This window comes from Fundulus heteroclitus, chromosome 11 (assembly GCF_011125445.2).
Source record: "Fundulus heteroclitus isolate FHET01 chromosome 11, MU-UCD_Fhet_4.1, whole genome shotgun sequence".
Taxonomy (NCBI): domain Eukaryota; kingdom Metazoa; phylum Chordata; class Actinopteri; order Cyprinodontiformes; family Fundulidae; genus Fundulus; species Fundulus heteroclitus.
In genome coordinates this window covers 11,306,303-11,327,572 of record NC_046371.1, presented here as the reverse complement: position 1 = coordinate 11,327,572, position 21,270 = coordinate 11,306,303, and the positions used below count along the sequence as shown (strand labels likewise).

At 38.3% G+C, this 21,270-nt stretch overlaps 1 protein-coding gene across 1 annotated transcript in view; it reads left to right on the top strand.

Moving 5' to 3' along the window:
* Positions 1-21,270, top strand: part of jade2 (jade family PHD finger 2) — a 235,921-nt gene that overhangs the window by 10,745 nt on the left and 203,906 nt on the right. The window contains exon 2 of the mRNA XM_012881493.3: positions 18,083-18,146. Within this exon, the coding sequence (XP_012736947.2) occupies positions 18,083-18,146 (64 nt within the window). The remainder of the gene's footprint in view (positions 1-18,082; positions 18,147-21,270) is intronic.

The window sequence follows — 21,270 nt, the reverse complement described above, 5'->3', positions numbered from 1 at the left end:
CGACCTGTCCAGGTGCACCCCGCCTCTCCCCCATTGACAGCTGGAGATAGGCACTAAACATGTTAGAAGATGGATGGATGGATGGATATTAGCCTTTCTTATTTTCTAGCACCAGACCACATGCTAAGCTATTTCTTTCCCTATATGGTTGCATTACACTACTTTCAGCTCTCCCTATGTCAGTCACTCAGACTCACACGGAGTCATGTGCGTTCATGCACGCTAGGGCTGGGCAATATATCGCGATTTTTAAAATATTGAGATTATATTGTTTATATCAAGGTGCGTTATAATTATACTTTTATGTAGTTCGGTAGGTTATTTTTCAGCTGTTTCTCATTTATCTACAGCTGTTTGTTAAAAATGGGCCTGTGAGACATTTGGGATAAAGCTTTGATTCAGAGATGCCTTTTTTATAAGATAGTCTTTATTGATCTCACAATGGAGAAATTCACTCGTCACATTGGCTCATACAAGAAGGTGCAGAGTAGGGAAGGTGCATTCAGTTATATACAGTGAATCTTCATATATACAATGGATCAAAAAGAATACCATTATGATTACTTTATGAAAAAACTTTATGAAAAAAAAACAACGTATTGAGATAATATTGCAATATTATTTTTGGTCCATATCGCTCAGCCCTTGCACACGCAGGTAAGCATACACTCCAGGAGACATAGAGCGTGCAGAGTCCCAACATATATAAATGCATTGAAACAAATGCACTTTGTTTTCCTGTTAATATGTCAGTGTTCAATAAATTGAACATAAATAGAATATTTGGCTGGTTTTGTTGATTGAATGACTGAGCATTAATTTGAAAATAAAAAATAGCGATATTGGAGTCAAATCAAATCAAGCTGAGGTATATCGAGAATCGTATTGTATCGTGAGCTTTGTATCGAAAATTGTATCGAATCGTCTCATCCTGGATGATACCCAGCCCTGATTGTTCGTGCGTTAAAGCATGACAGATGCGGTGCCAGAATTTCTCTTCTGTATCGAACGTGCGCATTCAGCTGGAAGAGCAGACAGTGACTCACTTCCAAACATCAAGACGTGGTAATAGTAATGTTTTACTTTTGGTATAAAGTGAGAGATGAGTGTTGTTACTCCATCGTTCAGTTAGTGGGTTACAACAGAAAAGGACACATTTGTTGTTCACAGGTGGTATCACGCGTGATTATTTGAACATACCATGAATGTTTGGCTTATATGAGGATAATCATGTCTACGTAAACTCGATTCAAATAAACATTTACTGTCAATATTTCACGTTCTCAACAAGTAAGGGGAGCTTAGCCTGGCGCGGGGGGAGCAGTAAAGCATGGCGGCTTGCCTGGCTTATAAATATGGTGGGGGGAAACCCTGGAGGAATTTAGAGAGCGTGGCTGGTAAGAGGGAGGACTGCATTTCCCTCATGGACCTCTTACTCCTGCGATCCAATGTCTAATAAGTGAAAGACACTGGAAGGACGGACAAATCAACTGAAGTCATACAGCGACATATTGTTGTGATTATTCCCTGGAGCATAAAAGTTTAAATTTTACCAATGTGGCAGCATCCTTTTAGCTTGCAACGATAGCTTTAGAGAGGTTGGAATTGGGGCAGCACAATATATTGCAAATTTATCGTCATCGCGATATCTTGAATCCCAATATGCATATAATAGAGAATTGACTGAAGCGCAATAAGTGTTAGCTAATTATTTAAGCTCCCTGCATTCAGGCTCTCAGTGCCCCTTGTAAGTTTGGTGACTGTTGTTTAATGGAACATAACATTATTTTTTTTTAGAAGGTTAAGAGGTGGTAAAGTGGATCAGAAACTATAGCGTAGTTGTTGCAGTGTCAAAACATCACAAATCGGATAGAGGCAACCTGTTCATTAAACCCTTGTGTTTGAGACAGAAATTATGTGGGGTATATACAGTGCGTCCACATATATGCAGTGGATCGAGAGGAAAAAAAAAAAATAAAGCAGAGATTTAAGATGACTTATGTACATTTAAGGTGACTTATATACATATTGTACATAATCTGTTGAGTTTAAGAGTAAAAAACTGAAGGGGAAACAATTCAAAATAGAGATCTCTCCTCTACTAGACAGTAAAATTCACAGCTCAGTCAGTGGATTTAACTACAGATTATAAACAAACGTATCAGATCTATAAGGTTGTCCTGCAGACCCTCAGACCAAACAGTTTCTGGTCGCCATAAAAACCAGGAAAGGAGACGGGCTATATAAAGACAACTGAAGTCAGTTGTTCATACATATCAAGCGCACAGAGAACTAGAAAACACCTAAGAGTTTGTGTTATGGACAAACGAGATAAGAGAAAATACCTGAATATCCCGAAGGACGAGGATTTAACTCCGACACTGTGTCTGAAGGATGTTTTTTTTGTCTCATTTTATTGAGTTTAGGTCACCAAAGGGAGTGAAGTGTGACTCGCAGAGGCGGCTTTATCGATTTAAAGTGGAAGCGCATCTGTTCCGTCAAACACGTGCGAGATGGATAAAAGGAAAAACACATCTGAGATGCCTCATGTGCTGACAGGCTGCGACAATCTGCTGCGCAGCCACGCGAGCTGTGCTGTGAAGCAGAGTGTGTACAAACAGCAGCGCCTTTAATGCTCAGCAGTTTGCAATTACAATTACAGTACTGATCATGAAAAAAGTACTATAAGTCTAGATGACAGGCCCAGGGATCAATGAGGTTAGTGTACAAAAGATACAACGGAGTGTCACACTGCAGTTAAAATATTATTATTTTTCATCAAAGTGCACATAAAAGATACATAGTTTTAATATTTCAACTCAAAACGAACAAATCTGTCAGCACAAAATGTGAAAACGTCTTTCGATTGATACTTTGTTGAAGCACATTTTGATTTAATTTCAGCGTTAGGGTTTCTTTGTTGGGACTCTGTAAGGATTTTGGTTTGGTTACATTTCCGCACTCTACCCTGCAAAAAGTTCTTCCAATTTTACCAGATTTCAAGAACCTCTCCTGATCGAGGCTCTCTGCAGGTGAGCCCACAGATTCCCCGACATATTTGGCTTTTAGACTCACACAAAGCTTACGGAGATTTAATTTTGTACTGCTGAAGCCGCTCTTTTGTCAATTTTGATGCATGCTTGGAGTAGGACTGGGTGATATGGACCAAAAAATCTCGACATTTTTAAGCTGAATGCACATATACCATATTTATCTCTGTTTGGCTTTTTATAAAGTAATTTTAAAAAGGCATTTCCAAATCAAAGCTTAATCCAAAATGTCTCACAGTCACATTTTCTTAACAAACAGCTTTAGATAAATATGAGAAACGGCTGATAAATGACCTACAGGAATACATAAAAGTATAATGCTAACGTAACATAGACTATAAACGATATAGTCTCATTTTATACCGCTTGTAAAAAAAATCCTAAATCTCGATATACTGCCCAGCCATAAGTTGGAGACACAATGTCCATTTAGATGCATTAAAATGTACTTCAATTCAATTCAGTTTTATTTATATAGCGCCAATTTATGAAACATGTCATCTCAAGGCACTTTACAAAGTCAAATTCAATCAGATTATACGGATTGGTTAAAAAAAAGAAGTTCTATCTATGGGAACCCACTTGATTGCATCAAGTATTGACAAGCAGCATTCACTCCTCCTGAAAGAGCGTAGAGCCACAGGGAGAGTTGTCTGCATTGTCCATGGCTTTGCAGCAATCCCTCATACTGAGCAAGCATGAAGCGACAGTGGAGAGAAAAACTCCCCTTTAACAGTAAGGAAAAACCTCCAGCAAAACCAAGCTAAGTATGAACGGTTATCTGCCTCGACCGACTGGGGGTTAGAGAATTCAGAGACGTCTTCATCTAAAGCTTCATAGCAGACATCTGTCAAAACCAACATGTATTGAAGTTTTGGTGGTGTTAATTAATTTCACCTTTCCATTTGAAGAAAGCTAAGCCCAAAGCATGACACTGCCACCACCATGTTTCTCTGGTTGTGATGCTTAGTACCATCTCTGTGCCAAACGCACCTTTTGGAACTGTGTCCCAAATGTTCAGCATTGGTTTCTTCAGATCATTCATACACTCACAATGCTCAATGTTTCCTTTAGATCAAAAAGTCAGAGTGTTGTAACCCGTCTCCTAAATCTAGACGTACACAGAAAGCAGGATATTTCTGTGTAGCTACAATGCAACCAGTACTTGCTGTAAATTCCTGCTGCTCCTTCAGTGTTCCTGTCAGTCTCTTGGCAGCCTCCTGAACCAGTTTCCATTTCACCTTTTTCAGGTATTTTGGTGAAATGCACATTTGTTTCATCCACTGTTGTTCCATATTTTCTCCCCGCATTGTGGATGCCGGTTTTCACTGTGATGCGGTATATTTGTAATACTGTGGGCTTTCTTTGTACCCTTTTTCTGACCAATGCCTTTTGACTTTTTGATCATCTTTGCAAACTAAGGTTTTAGCTAAATGATGCTCATGATAAAATGTAGGTATTAAGTCTCCAGGTGTTTCCTTGAGTATCTAAATAACAATCAAATAAGAGGACTTTATAAAAAGCGTATACCAAACCGTGTGCAGTTATTTTCCAGATGATAGTGCGTTCATTCATTCATTCACACATACATTCATTCATTCATTCACAGAAATGTATGCGTGCTGATCTTTCATACTTAAAGGTGAGTGGGTGGCAGGTTTATTTTTTGCTCTCACCTGTGATGAGGATGTTTGATGTACGTCAAATGTGTTTTTTTTTTCTTTGTTGTTCCTGTTGGCAACCATGTTAGTGTGTATGTGTGTGTTGGAGGATTTGTATTTGATGTTGGGGTAAATACCTGATACTCAACATCACACATTTTCACACACACCCACCCTGACATTTTGATTCTTTCCGCTCATTCAAAGCGGTTGCCTGTTTTCATTTCGTCCATATTTCCCTCCGTCTCTCTCCTTTTTTTTAAATCTTTTATCTTTCTGGCTCATTGCTCTCCCTGCTCACTCAACCTTTTGAAATATCTATATTAGTCCTGTCATTTTTACCTCCCGTTTCCATATTTAGCTGTCTGTGTTCCCTAAAACTTGAGGTAGGTTGGGCAGAGTGAAAATAGACTCAAGTTTGTGTGTCGGACTGTTAATGTTGGGGATTTCTGTTGGTAGCTGAAATAATGAAGTAATCACTCGCTGTGCCTTATTTCATTGTGGAAAAAAACGGCAGATTTTTAAATCATCGACCTTCCGCCTCCGTGCTTCGTGGTTAATGTCATCGTGCTGCTGTGATGTTTGTTTTCCATAAATGTCGAGTTGCTATGCTCAAACATCTCCAGTTTGGCTTTAATCAGTTACATAAAGTTTTTCTAGAAGTCTTATAGGTTGTTTCTGATGCATTTTTCAGTAACCTAAACACTTTTGAGCATCCTATATTCCTAATTAGTACATTCAACACTGTTAGGGCGGTTAGTGTTACTAACAGCAGTGTGATATTCATTATAAACTGTCTGGGTGCAAGAATTACGCACTTCTGAGCTCCACCTTCTGCATTCATTAAAGTTAGGCTGTAAATGAACCTGAAGATAATTGAGTTTTGATCCTTCGTAATCGAGTCGGAACCGTCCATGTCCTTATCTCGAAGCATTGAAAAATTCATTGTTGACACTGTTCATAGCAAACATTGGACCGTCTCCCGTTAAGTGCTTTCACACCGAAGAGTGTTGTCTCTAGCTTTACCTGTTATGCACAGGTGTGGTTCATTAACAGTTTGTTGTTGTTGGTGTGTGTTGCTGTGTCTTGCAGCAAAGTCATTCCTTTTTTTCGTATCTCCTGTCTGGCAATGTGGCATTAAGAATTGTCTTAATGCCAAAAAGAGCCCAGCAGATTTTACTTTCACAACTGGCGCCTTGCTGCTTTCACCATAGTGCTCCACATGATTTATATATGCAAGAAGCTTACTTAGATTTTATGCTGGGACTATTTCATGTTGAACGGGTACTGAAATGGGAAGGTAAAATAGGGGAAAAAAAGAGAAAAACAGATGAGAAAATGCTAAAAGGGAGAAAAGGTGAAAGAAAAAGAGGAGAGGAAAGGGAGAGAGAGCAATACAACATCCTAAGAGTCTGCTTCTACACCTGCAAAGAGAGATATAAAAAGAACCAGCAAAACCAACCGATTAAAGTATCACAGGTACAAACAACTACTGAAAAATATCGTGATGCGAGTTTTTTTGCCGTATCGTCTAGACATAGTAAATATTATAGCTTCACAATATCAGAAAATGTTCCAATAGCGACAATATTGGTAAAATATGCCGTGACTACATCAGTTGTGATATCTTCCTATTTTCTTCTTTCCTCTCTGTCTTACCTGTGCATCCATCACTCTGTGACCTTTAGTATTTTGGGCAATGTCATTTGTGTCCGGCGTTAACATCTGCTGCCACGGGACACACTAACTAGCTAAATAATAAATTAGCATGTTACATGCATGTTCACTTGGAATACACTCGGAATGAGCCATATATCGGCGCTAACATTGGTATCTGCCAATGTTAGTAATTTTTTAACATATTGGTATTGGTCCGATAAGTAAAACCGGGCTGTTATTAACAATCAATGTTTATTTCCATGTAGTTGGCATGGTCATGTGTTTTTTGTTCGACCATGTGACAGTAACAGTGATGCATCGCAGCCAGGATTGTGAGGTTTTATACGAAGCAGAGATAAAAAAAAGAAAAAAAAAAGCAGTGTCTAAGTCTAGGCTAAAACCCATATTCAAAAATTCAGTCAGTAAAGTTTTCAGTCAGTACAAAATTTGACCATCACAGAAATGTAAATGTTTGTGTACATTTACAGATATCTGTAAATATCGGTTATCGGACAGTAATATTAATATCGGATTACGATATCAGCCCAAATTTTCATATCGCTGCATCCCAAATATTAGCCAAAAACTGTTGCGCTACAAACAGTCCTTTGCATTACGATTATTGCACACACTGAGCTTGCAACAACAACATATTTAAGATTTATTGTGGTGCCTTGATATACTCTATGATCAAGAGGCTATATTTGTCCTGTTTTTTTTGTGTGTTTTTTCTTTATTCCAGATCCAAATTACAAGACAACAAATATTGGTAAAAGTTGTACCGGAGTCAAGTTGAAAACTGTTTTTACATTTTATCTCGTTTGATTTGTCTCTAAAGTATTTCTAGTCTTCCCAGTTTGGCAGGTCTTTCTCTGCTCTCCCAGATCACAATACTTCACACAAACCTCCTCCCTGGACGTGCAAAGGCTCATCTATATACACACAGATGCACACAGCACACCCTCAGAGAGATGTCTTGTTATGAAGCAATTTATATGCAAGGATTCTTTATCAAACTGACTGACCTCTGGCATTCGAAGGAGTGCCGTCAGAGTCTGTATGCAGGAGATTTCCAGGTCTGTGTCATTACACACTGGGCTTTGGTGTATAAGCACCTTAATTATCTTCTGGTTTCATTTTATAAGTAAAACTAAACATATAATTTTGTGTGTATTTCATAAAAGCACAGGTTTAGAAATTGTTGGTTATAGTTAATGGAGTTGTTACCTTTTCCTGGCAGCTAGACTGCTCACACGTGTCAAGAGAGGAGGCGTACATATGCAGTTTTCTCTTGGTTTCAGCAGCTACTGTCTCTTAATAATAGATGGCCATCATGGGAGCTGTTGTTCTTCTGTCCTCAAGTGGTGCAAAGTGCTAAAATAGACGCTGCTTTTCTTCGTCGTGTCGGCACCATCATCTGCGGGGTTGTCTGAGGAAGAGGACAGACAAACAAATAGCCAAAGAAGGGGAGTGACATACTTGCAGACAGACAAACAGATGGCAGGCAAATGGGCAGACAGGACAGCGAGGCAAAGAGTCAAGTAATCGGACGAAGAGAGAGAGACAGAGAGACAGATGGCAAGCTTACAGTAAGACAGCCGGATGGACGGAGCGACAAATGTGGGTGCAGCGAGTCAGACGGTTCTGGAAGCTTGTGGACGTAGAGAAAGTCCAGGGACCCTCCTGATGTTTTATTTAGAGCAGGGTCAAAATGAAAACTCACCATGTTTGGACAAATATTTCTGTCCATGAATCTGAACCTAAATGTATGTTACTGCAACCATTAGAAGATTACTGAGAGCTTAGTGAGATGTAGTCTGAATAACTACTTTGATGGATTTAATGTTTAGACCAATTAACCTAACACTCATGCTTTTGGACAGTGGGGGGTGCGGCTGGGCGATAACTCGATTTCTTATTGATTAAATCAAATTTGCAATTTATGAAGACTTAATTTTTGAAAAATTGATTTGGCCTCCGTGTAAGTTTGAGTCCTGAATCATTGCTTTGGTACAAGCATGCAATGTTGTATGTATGTTTAGGAAAATATATTGTGGAAATACTCTAAAGAGGAAACTTTTTCTTACCCTAAGATGAGGCACTTTCATTTAATTATTTATTTTTATATGTTTGAAGTTACACAAGTGAAGCCTTTTCTTAGATGTATACTCAAACTAGCTCATTGTGTAAAACCACTAGCAGCTAACATTTTGTAATTTTTTTTTAAATTGTTTACAAAGGCAGGGCCTACCATCTTATTTTATAAGCATGTGTACCAGCTTGTATTTAGTTGCACTCTGAATTTAGGTCAACTCTCAGGCAAGATGATTGGGGGGAAAAAAAGAAAACAAGTTTTTAAAAATTATTTCTGTAGTTTATTTTTACAAAATCAAAGGGAAACAAAAAAAAAAACATTAATTGGATTTGGATGTAGTCTTTGCAATATTCTGCTATAGTATAGCAAGGAAATGTTTTTAACCTGAAAAAAAGTCACTTCGATCTAAAAGATGAGATTTCTAGAGGGTAGGTGATTCATGGAGATGACTATGGTCTGTCACTTCTAACTCGCCAGGAAAGTTTGGAGAAGATGTATTACCCGACATGTTTACTCTATATCATGATGAAACTTGTCGGATGCCTCTTTAAACTAAGAACTGAAAGTAAAACCACTGCCATGAGCTATTAAAATCCCCTAAATTTGTATAAAGTTTGAGTACAACAAGATATGCAATTCTATGTGGATGAGAAGTTAAATGATTTTTTTTCAAACCTCTACTTTTCCAAGTAGAGGTTTGTTGTTGCTTTTACATAATCATATACTATATACTGCCACTGCAGTTAACTTTGTTTACAAGGACAACATGTTTTATGGATTTTTTTCCCCCACTTAATCTTCCACCTGCTAAAATTAGCAAAACTAAAAGCAGGAAATGTCACAAAGTGTGAATGAGCTGCTATAAACTGACTGAGAGGAAGAAAACACCCTGAAACAGTCATGTATCAAGTAGAAGCTATTAGTATTTGAGCAGTACCAGCTGCTCTCAACCTGACTTTCTTCAGAAAGCTTATCCTACTTTATTAGCACAGGTCTGTGTTATGAAGCCTGCGTCATGGCTAACGCACGGTTTTCTTTCCCACCTGCGGCCCGGCATCTTCGCTTACCAGTTGGTTTATTTTTCATGCGTGATCTGTTGCACATTTAAGAGATTGGCCCGCCTTTTAGCGTTCAGGCAGACATGGCACCCTCGCCGGAGTCATAGTCAGCCAATTAATTATCTCCCCGGGCGCTTGGCTTTCCCAGCATGCATTCTGCAACCTTCTCACTGTAAATGGCTCTGAAGCTGTGCATTTGAAAATGTGCAGATATAGTACAAATGAACGCGGGGGGTGGGGTTAAGGGGGCGATCGTCAGAAACCAAGCGGAATCATAACGTGATGTCCTGTGTTTGTTAGGTTTCTGTTTTGTTTAGTTTGCCACAGAAACGTGTTCCCCAAACATTTTTCCTCCTCTCATCATTATTCCTGTTCCTGGTTTCATCTAACAGGAGTTTAATCTCTGTAGATTAGCTGAGTAATTGAAAATAGTCAGTCCAATAAATTTAGGTAATCTAAACTAGATTACAGAAGGCAATTAAGTTAGATTAAATACAACTAAAGCACATCAACGTCTGTTTCCAGACTAGTTATACTTTAGCATGGTGGTGACTGAAATCTAAAACTTTGTGGATCCATAATGTGCAACAACCTTAAACTAAAACCTTGTTGGGTTTTCTTTTGCATCTGAGGATGTGTTGCTTCTCCATACAAAACATGGTTTAGATAAAGTATGAACATATTCCATGGCTTCTCCAGTGTACAGTTTTTGGCATTAAGACATATTGTAAAGGAGGGTCGTCCCTAGTGTTTGATCTCTTTCTGGTGAGGGCTTGTCTTGTTGATTTAGATCTATGTTTAGACTTACTGTGCTGAACAGTAAATTGTTTCCTTTGTATTGTACTAGCTTGGGACTGATGTTTATTATGACGATTTGATTTGTAGTTTAAACGGCCATTTTAAACAGGTTGACGAGGTCCCCAGCCTTGATGCCGTCTTGCCTTAAAGTAGTTATGCTGTTCATACAGATCTGTTGTATTGCTAAAAGGCTAGATGTGACCCAGTGTTGGATTTTTACCAATAAAAAGATTAATGAAACAATTTTACTGGATGTAGGTATTAGGGTTGTCAAAAGTATCAATACTCAAATGCTGTATCCGGATACAATACGGATTTGCCTTGGTATCGATACTAAATATTTTAGCATATGAGGCAAACGAAGAAGGAAAATCCAAAGATCTGGACAAGCCTGTGAGCAACCAGTGCTTTAAAGTGGTTGCAACGAAGTCAAGCAGCACAAGAAACTTGGTCAAACATGTCTAGGACCGACACCCTGGCCTTAATGGTAGATTAATTAAAGTACCTGTTCATAATTTAATTTAATACAATGAAGATATTACTGATGTTAGCGTGACCAGTGGTCCGCATTAATGTTGCGTGATTAGCTGTGGCTAGCATGCTACTAGGCATGCGTTTAGGGCTGCAACTAACGATTATCTTAATAATCGATTAATCGGTCGATAATTTTTAAGATTAATCAATGAATCAAAAAAGAACATTTGTACTGAGGCCAAATAAGCATGCAAAAAAGTTGCTACTTAGGTGTTTTGTTACAATAATACAAGGTAATAAATAATTTAGCTTCAAATAAAGAAGTTTATTGTAAGTCAATCATTTAATAGTCAATGTTCTTTATATGAACAGCGGTTTAACACAACAGAAGTGAAGCTGTAAAACTGAGGTGTCCATGCAGTTTGGTTGAACCTCACCCTTGTGCTAGAGCACCTAATGGAAAATAAATGGGCGTAACTATGCAACCAGAGCAAAAACACCACTTCTGACAATTAAATAAACATCCAGCCCGTTTCATAGACTGTTTTTATGTAAATACTACATGCTTACATTTGTCCTTGTATATTTTACTTCCAAGGATGTTTATTCTAAAAGTTTTTCAAATTTTTCTTCGAAGAGTCAAAAAGGGTTTTAGATATTTAATACTTTTAATTTTGTCTGAATGTTTTACACTTTTGAGGGTGCCCTTTAGGGATGCTTATGTCTCAGCTTTCTGTAAGTGTTTTTAAATTTGCGTCTGACTCTTGTCATTCTGAGTGTCTGACCAAAATGTCATTCTGGTTACATAACAACAATAAAGACTCTTGATTCTTGAAAAGTTAGTTAAGAGCCGTGCTCCTCAAAATAAGTAAAATGTTCTTAAAATTAGTGTATTTTTCCTTGATTTGAGCAGGTAAATAAGATAATCTGTCAACAGAATAGGATTTTTGCACTTAAAATAGGAAAATAAGAACATCTCCATCATCAATTCATCTCCATCATCTTATTTCAAGTGCTGTATATCTAATTATCTTATTTTAGGGGTCAAAATACTGCAGCTGTGTAGCCAGAACATTTTGGGATGGTCATCATTTCCTCCCGCTCTCTAAACAACAACAGCAGGAGTTCTCAACCATCTCAGAACCTGGTGCCGGTCCATTCTGTGCGCTCAGAACAGTCAGAACCAATGCACCTCCACGTTTATTGTGTTTTTTTCCATATGAAAAAGTACAACACAAATTTGTTACAAATTAGTTAATTTATGTATTAATACTATAAAGTATTGTGCTCCTTTGTATATAGAACCCTTTTCTGTGTAACTCCAAAATAAAATTAGTAAATATAGAGTCCAACTTTGTGTAAATTATTTTCATTATCAATGTAGCTGTTCTGTAAAAGCTTCAGAGTTATTTTTTTTTTTATTTTTTTTGGAGAACATTAGTGAACAAACTGACCGAGGAACACAGTAGACTGGTCAGGGATAAAGTGGAGAGGCACTCAGAGAACATGGCCACGAAAGTGTTCTGGTCAGACGAGACCAAATTTAAACCTTATAAAACTCAATGGTGGCAGAAAACTAACTGCACAGACCCCTGTACTACTCATGGCAGCCGTGGACCATAATAGTAATAGCATCATGCTGCGAGGAGGCTTTCCTTCAGCCTGTAACAGTTGATAGTAAGCTCTAAATTTTATCACAATATATTGTGGTTCTGTTTAAGACTGTCGTAAACCATTATTTTCGTAATCGATTATCGACTATTCTGACGATTAATCGAGTAATCGGATAGAAAATTGACAATCTGCAATCAAAATAATTTGTGTGCGACAGTGGCAAAAACAGGTAGGCCTAGACACCAGACTTACACACAAGATTAATTAACACGAAAAATAGCTTAACTTAATTAATAGTTAAGTCAGTATTAACAGGTCCTTCTAGGTTTAGCTCTGTTTGTTGAAAATGGTTATAAGAAGTTCACTTTAGTTCAGTTTGCCTTTTGCAGCTCCATCAGTTTCAAGTTAACTTTCTCGTGTTTATTATTTTCTGCCTCTTTTTTTTTTTGGCATTTGCTTTCTTTATCTCCTTACCCATCGTGACATTGAGAAATAGGGGAAAAAAGAATATAAGTTACTTCAGAATTGGCCACTCCAGGGCAGAGTCAGCGTAGTTGAGGCAAGTTATTCTTCAACAAAGTTTTATTTATATTTTTCTATGAACTTCTTTTTGACCGATACTTGTAAAGATTTGAATTTCCTCATTTTCAGCACAGTAATTGGTTTCCAGTAATCGGTTTTTATTTTTGTTTCTACAAATTCCTGGAAGGTCAGCATTTACCGCACAGTTCCTCGCAGCCTCTTCACGTCACATCTTTTAGCACCTCTGGCGAGTCAGGAAAGAAATGACTTAACGGCTCTGCAAAAAGAATAAACAGAAGGTTAGGCCTCCAGAATGTGGTTGAATTGGGTCGTTTCAGAGCTTAATAGGCGGAAGGGGGGGGAAAAGTAAACAAACCCTGAGGTGGATCGGAGTGTGCGGACCTGAAGTATGATGATGTAACCGGAGGAAGTTGGTGATTCTTATAACCGCTCTCGTCAAAGGCAGAAAGACGAGGTATGGGTTGACTGATTGGGAGATGTGGAAAAATGGAGAGTCGAACGAGAGGCTGAGGAAGTCAATGATGTACTTAACCTTCCTCTGCAGACTCCCACTGCCCCTCCTTGTTATTGTAAAGCACAGAGGTTGGCAAAAGGCGAGTAAGGGGGAAAGGAAATAGAAAAGCATGACCTGGAAAAGAAAAAGCAGAGGCAGGAAAGGAGAGCCGTGTGTTTTTCTTTTTTGTCAGCATAAATGTCCGAGTGGTTTGGTGTGTGCAGAGCAGGCAGGAAAACTGAAGGACAGGAAGAGTCCCATATAAGAGGGAATAGCCCTGTTTTATTGCCACATAAATCTGCTCTCTGCACACTAAACATGGTTTCAAATCTACTCCTTTTGGGGTTTCTTGGCCCGATTTGCATGATTAAAGTGAATTTCAGAACATTCACCTGTTGCTGTTTCATTGGATGATTTCTCTCTTTTAGCCTTTAGTTCTCCTTGTTTCCGTGCATAGATCGTCTCTGTAGACTCTTTTGCTCTAGGTTAACCAGAGTTTGATACCGATATCAGGGCTGAGCATATCGGCTGACACTCGATCCGATAAAACGGTTGAATGAATGAACCGTTTACCTTGTCCTGTGAGTGAAGGCATCAGGTTTGACATAAACATTGTTAAAAAACGGTCTGCATTCTGTTTAACATGGTGCTTTTGGACATGTTTATTTAAGTTTGCGGTGTTGAATTTACCAACTTTAAATTCGATGTAGATATTGCATTTTGCAGTCAAACTTGTTGGCGTCATCATCAAGTTTGAAACGTTTCCAAATAGCAGACTTGGCTCGGGCGGCTCTTGCTCCATGTTGCTCTGTGTTTGCTCATCGCTAGCTGCTGTGCGTGATTGTGTAACTGGGATTGTAAACATAAAAGTGACTAGATTGCTGTAACTGTATTGGTGTGTATGATATTGATAAAAAATAAATAAAAATGAAAGGATTGTAATGCTGGATCGGCGTCATTCATCCAATATCCGATCCAACTAATTGGTCAATAGCGGAGCCGATATCCAATCCGGGTATCGGATCGGTGCATCTCTAAGTTTGATTTACTTTGCTGTTAAGGATCAAGCGTCTCTGAGGTTCTGTGACATCTTTTTCTGTTCTTTGTTCTGGTCTTGTCTCTCAGTTTGTAATAATGTAGGACCTTTTTAAATGTAGACTGATTTCCTTTTGGCTTTATACATACGTATTTACAGGCTTGCTTCATTCGTCCGCAAAGTCTTCCCCCTAATTTACACATTAATTGGAGTATGAGGCAGCCTAAATGGACATGGATCTGACAAGAGGGCATTGCTTCGCTGTGAGCTGGAAACCCCTTAAGTAATTTTTGACAGATTGCAGATCGATCAGATCCTGACAGGGAGGAGAAACACTGCTCTTTTTAATGATATTCCTCTATTTAATGTTTTAAAAGTGGAAGCAAAGGGCAGTGAAGCCCATCTCTGCAAAGAATCCATTAGGTCTTTATTTGTGTAGAGGGTTCATATGATTCATATTATTTTAATGCGGTTTGTTCAACGTATTCCATTACTCCTTTAATTATGGGTGCAAGATAACATTTAACATTTTGGTAATCTCACCTTGTTTTGATATTTTTGGGCAAATTATGATAGTTTATATGTTAGAAGCAATGCTCCACGTTGCTCAGTGTTGGAGCTATAGAACATCTTAGCTGCAAGAAGCTTTTTAACAGTCCAGTACTCCAGCCTGTGTTGTGATTTAATGTTTTACTTATTATCATCAATGCATTCACTATCTGGCTTGCGAGACATGCAGCTGGAAAGTAAATGTTGTGTTTATGACTCTTGAAAGTGGTGTTTAGCTGTATTCGGTTGAGGTCAGTCATGAAGTTGATTGATAACAGGTCTAGCTTCTGGATCTTAGAACATCTTCCTATTTCTCAGTAGAGGAATTGACAAGGTCTACAATCTGAAAAGGTGTACTTCTTTTTAGGTTCGGATTACATAATGTTAACTTTGTTCTAAAACTTCTATGTAACCGTGTCAACAATGCCTTAAGATTAAACTGATTTACTCCTATTGCAAAACTGAAAATTTTAGACATAGTTTTCTCAGATATTCGTGTAAAGTCCGTCAACTGTTCATTGTGATTTAAAAAAAAAATGGCCACAATCCTTGAAGGGTTTGGACTTTGGGTTCAAGAAGCTTTTTTTTGTTGGTCTTGAGAAGTTTGGGTTAGACAGGTGTTGTCATTTTTGTTTCCCTAGTCTACAGATTTGCTCTTCCTTTACACCAGCCTGTTTGTCTCAGAGATTCATATGTACAGTACACTGCTCCTGCCAGCCTATGGAGGTCACTTTAAGATAAAACAGAAGCGGTGGTTTCTTTTGTTTTGGTTCTGGATGTCTGTAAGTTCTAATTTTGAACGCCGTTGTTGATACAGAGACAGCAGGCTTGAACTTTAACACTAGTTGAGCATCCCTCTAAAATACCCAATATAGCATAAAGAAACGGAGCACAAAAGTAAACAAAAAAACAATAAAAATGTTCAATGCAGCCATGATCAGGTCTTGTGACTGGGTCAGTTCCAGCGTTTTAGATGGACAAAAGCTTTCTTGATTGTTGGATTCTGTCAAATCTTTCCACACAACAAAAATTCCAAGCAGACAGCGCTTTCCAGAGTGGAGCCATCACAAGGTATTGATGGGCCAATCAGAAGTGAAATATGGTGCAGTTAAATTAATTAAATGTGATCACATTTGGACTTCATTGTGTCTGAAAGATGTACCTTAAGCATATCAGAAATACAAAATTGTCATTTTGTCATTTCAATTTGGACGCGTATCAGACTTTGGACATGCCTGCTCTACACATTTCCAGTTTGAGGCATTGCAGGCCTGAAACCAGACAGCGATGCAGCTGGTCATTTTGCTCTCTACTGTCCCTCTGTAGAAAGTGATGAGCTAAACTAGAAGTTCAAGTTGTGTAAGTCGTAGATTTAAGCATAGTTGGTTCAGGCTAGAGAATTTTTCAACGCTTTTCATCAGTCATTTTTGATTTGACTGGCAACTTCAATTTTGATTCAAGTTCCCAGTTCATTTCCCCCTCGCCTTCTTACACATTGTGACTAACATTTACTAAACACTTCTTTGTTCTTTCTCTCTTTTTACTCATTTGTTCTACACTACACTCCTTCTCAGTAAATTTCCCTCTTTCTCCTCTACAGCCCTAAACCAAAAACCATGTTTCATGGTGAAATTGAAGAAAAGTAGACCCATTAAGGCGGGTTTCTGTAGAATGCAGACTGAAGCAAAACTGCATTTTTTACAACAACGTTCGAGTTGTTGGGTTAAAGTGAGAATATTTTAGATTTCAACTTTGTGTTGGCATCATTCTTAAAAAAAAAATACAAGCTATATTCAAATAACACCATTTTTGAATTCTTGGCGATGACAAAATAGAAATCAAGCAGCAATGTTTTTTTTTTCTGGCAGTTTCAGCCTTTACATGGTTGATGAAGTTGATTCATAAAACAAATTATAGTGTATTAAATACTGGATTGACTTGGGGTGGTACAGAAATCCTGTACTTTCATTGTTTTTCTGTCTCACGCTCTGTGCGCTTTAGTAGCTTTCCCTTTATCATTTAAATCATGTTGGCATTTACAATATTGGCATGTAGTGTGTGAATGCAAGGCACTTCCATAGCTATTTATTGTACACCTAGCAGTCCTTTCTGGTACTGTAATATTGATGGATTATTTAAGTATCCAGCCTTTCTGGACTCTGCTGATGTGCATTTTGGTTATCACCTCTGGTAGCTGGTGTAAATACTTGCCTCTGTTCCCACAGTGAAATGCTAAGAATCTTGCCAGAGATCTGTAAAGTGTTTATCTTCCTCCTCTGTCTAGGTTTGTCTTGGTGCATGTCCAAAAAAGAAAGATAAAGAAAGATTAAAAAGTAAATATAGTCTACAGCATCAATCAGACCCAATCTACAAGATTCATTTATGAAGCTTTTTGCCCCCGTACAGCCCACCTTAACACACAAAAAAAAAGTCAAAAAAAAGCCACAAGAACAGAAAGGTGTCACGTTGTTCTTGCAGCCCTGGGAAAAAAAGATCTCATATGTTTATTTATTTTCTTTTGGAAAATGTACCGGCCTTTAGGCTGTTTATTTTACAGACAGACACGCTGCCTCTCATAGTTTGTTCCAAACAAAATTTTCAATCCTGAATGAAATAATGGATGGGTGTCATTTCGACATGCCTGAAGTGTAGGATGGTTCCCTTCGTTTGGCCGTCATACACAGATGACTGACAGCTGACAGAAACTGTGGGGGGGTGGGGAGTTGCACCCGGAGCTTTTAAAAAATTATTTTAAACTGCACGGACCAAGAATTTTTGTGGTTTCGAAACAAGTTCTCGATCGTCCTTCGTCGCCTACGTGAAATGGTTTCTTTTAGGTGTTTTTGTCGGCCAGCTGTGACCAGCTCGGTTCGTCGTGGCAGGAGTCCCCGATGCTCCAACAGATTAGTGTTTTATGTCATTAACGCTTGTGTTTTCCTCGTGAACATCTTCTCACTTGTCATTTCCCTCTCTCTCTCTCTCTCTTTCTCTCTCCCTTGCCTTTGCCCCTCTTCCTCCCCCTCTCTGTCCCTGCCTGCCTCACCCCTGACAGATGGAGAGTGAAAAGAAGAGGAGGAAATACTCCACGAGCAGCAACGACTCTGACACCACTGACAGTAAGTTGGAGAAAGAGCTGGGGGAAAGATGAAATGTGGATGTTTTTTGTCTGGAAGTGTGAGAGAAGTGAGCTTCTGTGGTGCTGATGTACAGCGAGACACCTGATTTTAGCCAAAGGCATCTATGTACCTGTGGAATTTAACCTTTTGTTTAGTTACAATCACCTACATGAGTGTATTTTATTTGCGCTTTATTTGATAGACCAACACAAGCCATGGTGCATGATTAGAAAGTTGAATGAAAATTGTGTTTTTCTTAAATTAATCACAAAGGAAAACCAGACGTTTGGCATGCATTTTATATGCAGCTCCCCTGAATCAGTAGTGTATAGAAACACCAAAGTCTTTTGGGGATTCTTCCAAATGTAAATTGTGATTAAAAATATACGACTGGAGTACTTTCCACTCCTGTTATATAGATGAAATGGAGAATCAAGATTATGACCATTGAACCTCATTTTTGTAATCGTTTTGTTTTTTTATTATCACAAACAGTTTGGTTCAAAAGCGGGCGACTAATGTTTCACACCCAGTCGCCTCATTCATTATCACAGTACTGACGTACTGGGACAGTCTAAAACCGTAATGCGTTGGTCTAAAATGGATGGATGTATCACTTTCATGATTATTGGGTTAAAATTTTTATTAACCACTTATTTCAAAAAGGAGAGCGGCTTTATTTTTCAGACGACGAGATTTACAATGAATTTAAAGTTAAGGTGCCTTTTTGTCTTCATGTGTTTCGTATAATGACCGAAGGTCAGCGTGTCTCTCTTACGCCTTTGACCCCGCTAAGTGTGGCAGTCAAAGGCCCACAGCTACAGATTTCTATAGGCGCACGTTGGCTTCAAGTGTAGGCCAAGAGATGTTAGGATTATGTATCATGTGCGTAACCAGCCAACAGCAAGATTTAAAAGAATGTAAAACATTTCTGAGTAAATTACCCTGATTTTCTGCTTATTGATGGTGTTGATGCCGCAGCGCCATCTATATATCTTTTTTAACTAAAACCTGTGGGGGATATCACCGTATCCAGTTGTGATTTATGACTGGTCAGAGGGAGCTACGGACTACTCATAAATACTCCTAACCACCCTACTTCTTTAAAAAAAAAAGTTAAAGACTGACCTTTCAAAGACCTTTAAGACTTGAGTTAGGAAAAAGTAGTATACTTGAAGTTAATTTTATGAAGTACATTTAACCTTGGTCTTAGATTTTTGTTTATACTTTTCAGTATAAGTCAAGTATACTTTACTATAATGTTGTTAAGTGTTACATATAGTTTATAAAAAGTAAACTTCAAGTACACTGCCTCATTTTAAGTATGAAATAAGTATACTTGTAGTACACTTGAATAAACTACTTTTTCTAAGAGTCACCAACAAAAAAGATTCCTAAAAACCTAAACAACCATTAAATATGACACTAATTTCAAAACATGTAAATAGTAATAGTAATTTATTTCAGTTGAGAAGATCTGTGAATTTGTTGAAAAGTTGTTTTATCAGTAAAATACCCTTTTTATAACAAAAAGTGTGAAGTTCAATTGCATTAGGCAATTCTTTATTTTCAACACTATATTCAGACATAAGAACAAGATGCTTTTAGCAAAGTATTGCTAAAATTTTATTTTACTATTTTTCTTTCTTTGCTGCCATGGTTTGAATTTAGTTACTATATTTTTTATGTGTTTATGTTATACTTATCTAATCTGAAATGGATATCAGAAGTTCAAACTTTTACAAAAGCTGGAGATTGAACTACGGCCACAAAACTCTTTATCTGTGGATCTTTGTAGTTCAGCCGCAATAATAAGCTCTCTGAAATTCTGCACCTGCTCACTTTGTGTTCACATACATTATATTCATTCTTCATTTAGTACCATAGTTCAGTTCTTCCTTTTATTAATCTAACATTTTTATATAATCACAGGTAAAGTTCCCCTAGAGTGGTACTTTTATTTATTTTATATTGTGACCTGAAGCTATGGAAGCTGTAAGCACATGCAACATGTAGTTAATTAGCAAAGCGATAAATTAATACTAGGTGACTTGTGCATATGTAGTTTGAAATATTGGCCGACATGTTTTCTTCCCAGAGTCGGACTCCTCGGGGCTGGGAACATCTGGCTATGATGCTGCCAAACCAGAAAGAATGCTCCGCAGCCACATGTAGAAATACACGAGTACACGATGTTGTCTTTTGGCACAGTTTTCTGTAGTCGAGGGGGAAAAATGTTTAGGATAATCTTACTCTAACTTATTTGCAAGATATACGTTTACTAAAGTGTATTAGGAAGTCGATTATGGTTTTTTCACTTTGCGAGCAATTGTGAGAACTGCTGGAAAGTAGATTTCAGATCACTCTGCAGTAGTTTAGACCAAAAGAAATGCTGGAAGTGTTGCATTTGGATCCATAGTCAGACTAATTATGGGTAATGGAGTCATTCAAGTTGTTTGCACACAGGGCTGACTTGACCTCTGACAGGTTTAACTGTTATGTGTTCACGGGCGTTTGTGCTGCATATTTTACAGCAGGTTATACGGGCTGTTTTTGCAGACCTTACTACCCCAGCCTCTGTTCAAAGCCGTTTTTTTTTTTTTTTTTTTTACGCTCAGCTTCTCCCGACCTCCGCAGCCTGGACTCCAGCTGCATCTGCTCACTGGAGGTTATCGGGTTTCTAATTGAAGGATGCCCATGATAATTTTGGCTGCTGGGCCTCTAAAGTGTGGCTTTTAATTAACACACGGCCATGATGGTAGCCTTCGTCTGCGTGTTTGGTTATCTGGTCACGGTGACAGAGTCATGCGGCTGCCATATGTTATTCGTGTAGATGTATCCTTCACAGGCTCATGCACACACCTGTGAAGGGCTAATATGATCCTAATGTGCATAATAGTAGTATATGGCAAGGTTTCCTCCAAGGATATTTTTAAACCGTAGTGGTGGGGGGCTATAGGAATAAGAAGCTTTTGCCAAGATAAATAAGTGACTAAAAACTGTGATTAAATGTGTTCGGAGCTACAAGTGATGTTTATGAAATGATTTATGAATTTGTGCGGATTTGTGCCCCACGGCTGTCTACTAACAGTAGACAGCCGTGGCGGGCGGGCGGACCCGATAT